At 42.3% G+C, this 10,126-nt stretch overlaps 1 protein-coding gene across 2 annotated transcripts in view; it reads left to right on the top strand.

Moving 5' to 3' along the window:
* The first annotated feature begins 970 nt into the window (after window positions 1–970).
* The window catches only part of LOC109875808 (atrial natriuretic peptide receptor 1), a 102,360-nt gene continuing 93,204 nt past the window's right edge, over window positions 971–10,126 (top strand). Inside the window, exons 1-2 of one of the 2 annotated variants that reach the window (XM_020468216.2) lie at window positions 971–1,765; window positions 2,684–3,500. In XM_020468216.2, coding sequence (XP_020323805.1) covers window positions 2,732–3,500 — 769 coding nt within the window. In that variant the 5' untranslated portion in view covers window positions 971–1,765; window positions 2,684–2,731. The remainder of the gene's footprint in view (window positions 1,766–2,683; window positions 3,501–10,126) is intronic. The other variant, XM_031788643.1, reaches the window with a different exon arrangement.

Here is a 10,126-nt window from a genome sequence, read left to right as displayed (position 1 = left end):
GAGAGGGGAGAGAATGGGTTAGGTGGGTGGACAGAAGTGGAGGAAGGTTGTACATTAGCCAAGAAAAAACACATGCCGGGGTAAGAGGAGCATGGTGAATGAACTCCTCTGTTGGAAGTAAAGGCAGCATGCGTCCCGCGGATGATTTACGAGTGGCCATGACTCGGGAAGCTTCACCTCGGCTTGGCACTTTGCATACACACGTTCTTCCGCCTCCCGGCGTCCGGGAAGCAAGCGAGCGCTTGTTTTCCCTCTATTGAGCTGGAAGTTAAGCGAGCAGAACACGCTTGCAAGTGATGCAAGACACGAGGTAGGGCAAGGTGAAATTAAAGTGCAGTGAAGACTATTGAGGGGAGAAGGACTAAGTGGCAATAAAAGCTTAATGGACTTTTACAAAAATAGTATGTTTTAGAATGAAAAGGAAGCGGAGCGTGCGATGGGCAAAAATTCTTCAATATCTAGTTTAGCGACAGTCAGTAGTAGGCAATTGTTAAATACATTGTTGCTCTCCTTTAGCAGAAGTCACGAACATTAACCTACATCGCTATCCAGTCATAATAGGAGTGACTGGATTACCGTATGCAATCACAGTTAACCTTAGACATTTGGCAAAAAAAAGACACTATATCAGCTTGCTTACTCAGTTTGAGGAACAATGGTTTCAGATGTGCACATCGAACAAGCTCACCCAATTAAGCATTTATCTGGAAATCAGACCATCAGCCCTGATATTCTAACTATTACAGTACATGCATTTGGGAACACTGACAATGCAAACGTTCCTTATGCACACAATCAAACAACATGTTTTGGCATAAATGTCCCTGCAATGACACAGCTCCCCATCCCCATCCATCCCTTAGGCGCACATCTCTTGTTATTGATGACACATGGTAATGTAATGGTATATGCCTCACCCTTCCCAGCCCTGTGCACAAAAGCAAATATAGCCTATCACACTGCAGCGCACACAGACTGGTTACCCTTGTGCCCGGAGCTCCCCAGCGCTTATTCATCAGAGCGATAGATCATTGTGTGTTGCTGTATGAGCTGAATGTTGGCGATGTGCGCAGAGAGGAAACCACCGCACGCAACGCTAAGAATGACACTTCGGTTTATCGGTCGGCTTCGAGAACTTTGGATGTTAAGTTGCTATTTTAACTTTGAGCATTAATGGAATCAACAAGAGACGAGTAAAATCGCTTCCTTCACAGCACCAGCAAAACATGTGTTGGAATTTAGGCTAAGAAGCAGCGGCTACAGATTGAAATAATTAGCCGTTTTTTTTCATTCTTCAAAACAACAAAAGTGATATACATTATGCAATAATTCAGTCGCCTACTGCAGATATTCACCTAACTGTTGTGTTATTTATGATCCCAAATACCAGCCAGAGTTTAGAGAATTTTCCTATAGGCCTAGTGTTGCCAATTTAGCTTAGCCTATAGCCTAGTTCATAGACACTCCTGGCATACCTAGAGAGCTCTTTTTTTAATAAACGTTTTTCTGCGTTAAAGTAGGCAATTAAAGAAAACAACAGTTCAAATATCCTGTTCAAACTAAACTGAAGGAAAGAGTCAAGAGATCAGGGATTTGCACTCTAGTAGGAGTGGTGTGCAACAAAATATTTCTCGCGCGAGGCGCAATGTCTTTACAGCCTCGCATCTTCCATTGACAGGACAGCCCAGGGACAATCAACTGAGAACATCTGTGCCACTTGTGGAAGAGATACAAAAAATGGAGAGAAATAACCATCGACATTAAGGTAAAATGTAATTTTAATTCAATTTAGGCCAATCGTGGAAAGTTTCACGCAATAGTCCAGGGTTCCCCAACTGCCATCCCACTGGTGATTTTATTTGTCTCCCCGAGATTTGTTTGTGGGGAAGAGGGGGGACATAAAAGACTGTAAAAACACCAGCAAATCTGTTCTTAGTGATGTTAATTTTGGAAATCTCTCCCGAAGTACGCGCGCACAATAGAGATGTGATCTTATGCAAATGTAAGCACGGTTTGAAATGCTTGTTTTAGTCAACTTTTATATCTGTTTGGGCTTCTTGCGGTCAATTTGCAGTCTACAAATTTTTGGTAATTAGGTTCGAACCCCGTGACCATCTTCTCAAGAAAACATCGTCTGAATCTAGTTGATGATCCCTACAATAGGCTATCTGATATTAACAGTTCGAGTAGCTAGCCTATTTGCCTGCAAAGATGAGCACGCACTGACAGCTGAGTTAGTTTTGGCTTCACATACGCAATGGCATAGTAGTGAATCTTTTTAACTAGTCACAGGTTGGCTACGGGGTTATACTACATTTTTTGGTGTCTCAAGTAAGAAACTGACTGTTAGGCAATTGCTATATAAGCTAAGTATACAGTGGCAGGTCTAGCCATCCTCACTAACAAAGCAGTCAAATGCTAGACTTTATCATATCATGTGTCTTGTCCACACACACCAAATAAGTAGATTAGAACCTGTTAATACCATGATGCTTCCCTTATCCCCCACCACCCCCTTTTTTAAATGCTTATTCTGTCAATCGAATAAATTCAACACTACTTTGGTAGTCTTATCTAGTGGTTATTCAAAATCCTGCTATAGAATTGAACTGAATCATTCAAAATAAAGGCCACATGCCTCTGGGAGTTGGGTTGGTGTCATGTTCTAAATCATTATTCACAGGCCACCTCATGCACTGTGTGTTTGTTCCTGCCAGCCCCTCTGTGGTTGATGGTGATGCCCGAGTCCAACCCAGCAATGCAGAGGACGAGAACCTGGTGGTGGCAGGGACAACTGGGGGTTCCTCTGCTGTTTCTGGTTTTCCCGCTCCTCAGGACCGAACCGCTCCAGCTCGAGCTGTCTTTCAATGGACTTTCGGAACTCCAGAATGTGACACTGGCTGCTATTCTGCCTTTGAGCAACACTGAATACCCGTGGGCCTGGCCTCGCGTGGGGCCCGCTCTGATGAGGGCTCTGGAGCGAGTCAATGATGACCCCACCCTGCTACCGGGCCACCGCCTTCGAATAGTCTACGACAGCAGCGAAAACAAGGACGGCGTCTGCTCCGACTCAGTGGCGCCATTGGTGGCCGTGGACTTTAAGTTCTCCTACGACCCATGGGCCTTCATCGGCCCTGGCTGTGACTATGCTTCGTCTCCCGTGGGCCGCTTCACTACCCACTGGGACGTTCCCATGGTGACGGCCGGGGCAGCGGCCATCGGCTTCCACTTGTACACGTCCATCACAAACACGGGCCCCACGCACAAGAAGCTGGGCGAATTTGGGGTGCGCCTGCATCGGCATTTTGGCTGGCACAGACACGCCATGCTCATGTTCAGCGACAACAAGAACGACGACCGGCCGTACTACTTTACGACCGAGGGGTTGTACACGCAGCTGCAGCTGGACAACATCACCACAGCAGACAAGGTCTTCAATGAGCAGAATGGACCGGTCCAGTATGATAACCTCATCAGTGTCATCAGCCAGAGTGCCCGAGGTGAGCTCCATGTCTAATCTCTGTCCATCTGACCTTTATCCCTTTTCTACCTGAAGTCTTCTGGACACCCTCTGCCATTATCTGGGTGACTGTTCCTTGTTCTCATCTTGATATGAAATGTTTTTGGTTTGTTTGTACAATTGCTTACAGACATGTACGTACATGTTGACATGGTTTTCTCATGCCAAAGACATGAGAAAATAGCTCTCAATCAGTCACAAACTCAGCTAGCAGTAGATTTGGTCAAATTTTTATGACCGTGCATTAAAGCCATATGTTTCATGTGTGAAAATAAGTGGCCTGAATAATTGCTTTTGGCAGTAATGGTATTTTAATTCCGTTATTTCATGAAGCTGTAGCGAGCAGTCATTCCCAGTTGGTCCTTATTTTAAGACCCCCATGTGTATGCTGTTTTCATTTCCAACCATTCTTTTAATTATTTTGAATTGACCTGTAAACTTACTAATTATGTCGACACATGATGTCCCAATTACCAGAATTAGGCCTACTTGCACATGCACAGTTTAAGTCCAATAGATTGAATGATATTATTTGAGCTTATGTTTTGTTGACCTAGTGAGTCAAACAGATGGACCTAGATGGAAAATGTAACCAAAAGCCTAATTAATGCATTGCCCTGGCAGATCGAGTATTCAAAATGCTGTCAACTTGCCACAACGACAATTAACAGGCAACACAGTGAGGGAGAGAAAACAGACATCTGTTAACACACATTTAACAGACAGCATGACAATGTATATAACAAAGACAACAAACACAACTAATTTTTCACTCTCCACTTTTAAATTCCACCAAGGGAACAACTACTTTAGAGTAATTAGAATTTAAACAAGGCAACAGTAAACATCTCGTCCTCCACGAACGATCTCTGTGGCAAGCCGTATCATTCACCCAAGTATCGTCAAAATTGGGCCAGTGCTGTGAGAGATGTCACGTGTGACTAACGGACGGAGACAAATCCCCAGTCCCCTCCCCGATTTCATTGTGGGGGACAATGAATCCTGGCAGGTAAAAAAAAAATGGAGAGTGGAGAGGGAGTTAGAGTGAAAAAGAGAGCATGTGCACAAGCAAAGTGATGGGTCTGTCAAATATATAATGGACGAAACAGGATGGTGAAAGATAAATTAAGATCTACAGATAGAGTGCAAATAGTTAGACGACGTAGTCCTGCTGTCAGAGAGACGGCAAGGGTTGAAGTACAATAGTGTTGAAAGGAAGTAGAATAGTACTCTCTGCTTTGCTGGGCTATGGATGGTATTTTTGGTATTTTATTAGGATCCCCATTAGCTGTTGCAAAAGCAGCAGCTACTCATCCTGGGGTCCACATGAAACATGACATAATACAGAACATCAATAGACAAGAACAGCTCATGGACAAAACTACATGATTTATTTTTATTTTTACGACACACGTAGCCTACCAATCAATGCATACACACAAACTATTTAGGTCAAATATGAATCATAACTAGTCCACTCCTCTGCTTTAGCTCCGTGTGTGGCAGTGGTCCTATCCATATGGCAGCAGGAGAACACCCTGTGTGCACATTCTGAAACGACATCTCACCACGTCTTCCCATTTAAGAGATGCTGCGTCTGGCACTGTGTCTGCAGGTGTGAGGAGCCTCGCTGGCATCACCTCGCTGGCATCACCTTGCTGCAGCCAGGCCACACAGGCACTAAAGTTTAGGAGAGAAGTAGAGGAAATGCGTCCAGGAAATGCTGACAGAACATGTTCCTGAAAACTCTCTCTCACACAAACACACACACACACACTAAGTTGGGCACCTCCCCACCAAATAGCAATGGAAAGTTAAGGCCAACGTCAGCAGAGGCAACTCCACTTGGCATACAGATAACCTTATTATGTACTTGAGTGCTTCATTGTTATTTCAAATATGTAACTAATTAAAGGTGCACTACGACATTTCCTGGTTTCTAAAATTCAAATAGTTTGCCTAATTTTAATTTTATGTGAGCAAGTATAGTGTAGAGAATCACTAACATCTAAACCGCTGTGAAATATATTTTCCATAACCAAAAATATTGTTATTTGAGCTGTTTGAAGCTGGTGTACAAAACCAAAAGTAAACGACACAAAAACTCAACTTTAGAATGGGAAGGATAGAAATAGCGTACATAGACAAAATCTACCACTTCTTAGACTTGCTTTCAATGAGAGTGACAGATCTATAATTCACATTTCTATGTGATTTTGTTTAGATCACCCAAAAAGTTACATATTGCAGTTATAAGTGCTCCCTGGCTAGCACCCTTAACTGAACCACCACCAAGCAATCAATATATCCAATATGAAGTTTGCGAGTACTGTGAACTTTAATTCGATAATTGGCTAGTTCAGATGTTGAAATGTGTTGTCAGACTGGGTCTTCCCCCAAGAGAGAGTCCAAGACATACTGGAGGAGGCCACCTAGAGAGAGAGGATTAAAATAAACATGTTCTGGAGCCCTTCAGTTGGTGTGCTGTTTGAGCGTGAAGTTGACCTGAGACAAAGCTGTCATGTCCAGGCAAAATAACTCTTGTACAAAGGGCAAATGTGAACGGAAGAGGGAGATGGAGATGTACAAAGGGCAAATGTGAACAGAAGAGGGACAAGTACAAAGGGCAAATGGGAACGGAAGAGGGACATGTACAAAGGGCAAATGGGAACGGAAGAGGGAGCTTGTTTTACCTTCTAAAACCTACAGCATTTCATTAGCATTTTTTCACACTACTGAATTCTTTATTTTGGAATTAATCCACAAGAAACTGTATCTAGTTGGCTGTAAAATCCAACAATGTGTGAATGGGAACACTTGATTGGTTCTAGTTGGATTGTAATGGAGAAAGTCTTTGTTTCCTTGAAGTAGACACATGCATTTCTGTTGCCAGTACTTTGTGTTCTTAGCCTCAGGACACACTGAAGAAGGTACATGAAAGCACATTGAATGATCAGAACTCATCATTTTCTATAGATTTTACTTTTGACTTCTTCAATTTGATCATAAGCTATTTGATTATTATTAGCAGATGGTATTAATTTTAACATGGCTTCTTTCAATTTATTTGGCTTGCTGCATAGCTGTAAATGTGGAATTTTGATAGTGTGGCTCATGGTTTCTGAAAGAGGACATTACATGAACTTGAATGGTAGAATGTTGGTGGTATAACTGCCCTGTCAGGAACCACCTCGCGCTGTGCCCGGCCTCAGCCCACTCCCCCAGTTCCCACATGGGTACGACAACATTTCTAATTAAAAGTCCCAAACTTAAGCAAGAGGTCAATCCAGTGGCCCCTCTTTGACTTTATAAGGCAAACGGCTCGGGACATTTCTGATACCAAGATATTTCCTGTGAAACATAATTCGTCCAGATTTTTTTGTTCTCTAATGTTTTGTAGGGCTATTTCTGGTACCGGCCCCGTACCAGAAATACCCCGCCATCTGAGTTTATTGACTGTCACACAGTCGTTTGTCTCACCGAGCAACCGGGGAATCAATTTGCAGGCTAAGCTGACCCAGCAGGGGTGGAGTGGTGATTGGTGGGAGAGAGAAGGAGAGAGAGAAGCGGGATGGCTGGCTCTACCCCAGTCCATTGTGAGGGATGCTCCGATCTCACATGGTCTTCACTGCACTCCCTCTCCCTCACCAGGAGCCTGAAGTTTTCGTGGTTGGTCAAAAATAATACAGGACCATCAGTGCCCCCTCTGCCTCTCTTCAACAACCACCGCTTCACAAGATTAGGAAACCAATGGGAACCACTCTTAACTGGTCAGAACACACCGTTTCAAATGAATTATTCTTTCAATTACCCAGGGCTCCGTACAATACCCGAGTGTTTTCCTCTTGTATTTTTTCGGTTATAGCCTGTCCAAGCCCCAGGGCCTCTGGAATGATTTAAGGCTGGTGGTAAAAGGGGTTTGGGTTTTGGGGGAGAGGCGTTGGGGGGGAGCTCTGTAACAACGTCATTTGATGAAGTGATTTGCAAGCAGAGATCTATATCGGAGCCAGCAGTCCCATTTAAAAGGCAAAATATAAGCCTGGTTTCTCTGGCTCTTTGGGTTGGAGTGGAGGCAGAGAGCGCCCCTAATTCAAACAGCATGGAGACTTCCAGTGTGGGATTACTTAGTAGTGCTGTGGCTGTCTCATCCTTCTTGTTTACCCCCCCAGCAGCATTTATTAAATCAAAGCTGGGGATAGTGTCGGTTTGTTAGACTGGAAGGCAAGAGAAGGGGATAGAGAGAGAGAATGAGAGAAGGAAAACATTTTTCAGAATGTTTTCTAACTGATTTGACATTGGGAATGTTTTCAAATATTTCAGAGAACATTTAGAAACAACGTTCTTCTGGGGGAATTTCAGTACTTCAGCATAACGTTTCTTCAGGATTCTATTTAAAAATGCACTATGCAGAGATCTCTCCGCCGTTTCCTGGTTGCTAAAATTTGAATAATTTCAGTTTATCTGACAAAACAAGGAGTTATTGTGTAGAGAATCATTGTACCATCTAAACTGCTGTGAAATGCAGTGTATTTTCCATAATCACAAATATTGTATTTTGAGCTGTTTTGAAGCTGGTGTGCAATACCGAAAGTAAAAATCATCAAATCAAATTGTATTTGTCACATGTGCTGAATACAACATTAGACCTTACTGTGAAATGCTTACTAAAAGCCCTTAACCAACAATGCAGTTTTAAGAAAAACAAGTGTTATTTACTCAAACTGAAGTAATTTAAAAAAATTAAAAATAAGAAAATGTACATGTAGGTAGAGGTAAAGTGACTATGTATAGATAATAAACAGAGTAGCAGCAGTGTAAAAATGGGGGGTGAGGGGGGTCAATGCAAATAGTCCAGGTAGCCATTTGATTAGCTGTTCAGGAGTCTAATGGCTTGGGGGTAGAAGCTGAAAAGACACTTAAGAACGGGAAGTATTGAAATAGTGCACATAAAACAGATCTACCACTTAGACTTACTTTCATTGGGAATGAAAGATCTATAACTTGCATTTCTATGATAATTGGGTCGGTCATGTTCTCAAATTGTTCTGAGAACATTAAGAAAACTTATCATAAAAACCACAAACTTTAACGTTCAGAGAACATTCTAAGAATGTTATTTAAAAATATACACGCCATTCTCAGCATCAACAAAACTCTTATCCTCTCTTGTTTTATGTGTTCAGGTGTGTTGGTGGCACCCACTGATTGGCCACACCTGATCTTAATCAGTGCTTTGTTCCTTTGAATGGGGTCTGTTTGAATATACTAAAATGAACAGCTTTGAATGCGTAAAAAACTAATGGAATGCTAGCTCCATTCTGGTGGCACAGTGGACTCATTCCATGGATAGAGAACAGAAGAATCTCACTGATGCCATGTCACAATAAAAAAAAAAAATGTATTTGCATGTTTAGGCCTAAGGACACATAGAAATGAATTACCTTAGCCATATCTGTGATTGGTAAAACAAAGTTAACTCAAAATGAGCTAGCAGTGTTATTAAAAGTCGTAATGAAATGTTCAATTAAAGTTTTTAGAAAGTTATTAAAAAACCTCCAAATAACCTATAATTTCCATTGTTAGTGTTAATAAAACCTCCCAGGAAAATCTCCAACGAACCAGAGTAAATCATTCTCAGAACCTCCCTGCAACCTAAAAATGAAAGTTCCCAGAACAGGCAACATTTTCACTTCTATTCTCAGAACCTTTAAAAAATGTTCAGTTTACCGGTCAGGAAATGCATGGCTTCGTTCCCACAACCAATGTGAAACCAAAAGCATACGTTCCCACAGCTTCCAAGAAACTAAATGTGCTAGCTGGGAGAGCTTTTGTAATACTGTTCCATTATTACTTCTAATTTCCCCGGTAGCATTGCGTCTTTCACAGTCATGCTGATAAAGAGTATTTGGATCAGAACATTAATTTGCCAGAGAGTCATAGATCTCACCAGAAGGGAAGACTGAGTGTGCCAGAATGTGGCAGCTTGTCGAACAACCCAAGGGGCAATGAGAAAACAGTTTGGTTTAACTTACTCCCAGAGAAATATGCAAAGTCATTTTTTTATCGCATTCCAAACGATTTAATTCTGGCTGTTTATCCTCCTGTTCAAATGTCAACCAATTGTAGTACCTTACTTGCATAAATATTACTTGCCCTGAGTAGATGCAAAGAAAGTTACAAAACAATTAGCTTGAAACGAGTGAGAGAAGTAAAGACAGAAAGAGATGGTGGAGTCTTGGCCAGTGAGGGGTGTCTCTGAGAAAGAAAGAAAAATACCAAGTAGAGCCAAAACAGAAGGAACGAGAGAAATACACATTTAGTGTGAATGAAAGCACAGAGCTGCTTTGTAAAGCTCACTATGTCTAAACCACATTTTAGCTGGATTTGTGAGTTTACCCTTCACTGAGGAGGGATTATGAGGAACTGGCATTGTCATGGTATTTGGATAGATAGCTCCATTTTCTTTCCTACTCCCGATGTGCCATGATGAAAGTTTGACGGAGAGAAGGATCCGCAATCATGTCTGAGCCGAGGAGATAGTTTCCATGGTGACAGGCAGCATCTGCGCAGGAACGTGTGGGCATGACAGGAGCTGTCACCTGCCCT

This window comes from Oncorhynchus kisutch, linkage group LG14 (assembly GCF_002021735.2).
Source record: "Oncorhynchus kisutch isolate 150728-3 linkage group LG14, Okis_V2, whole genome shotgun sequence".
Classification (NCBI taxonomy): domain Eukaryota; kingdom Metazoa; phylum Chordata; class Actinopteri; order Salmoniformes; family Salmonidae; genus Oncorhynchus; species Oncorhynchus kisutch.
The sequence above is the reverse complement of the archived record's forward strand: the minus strand, read 5'-3'. Positions and strand labels throughout refer to the sequence as shown.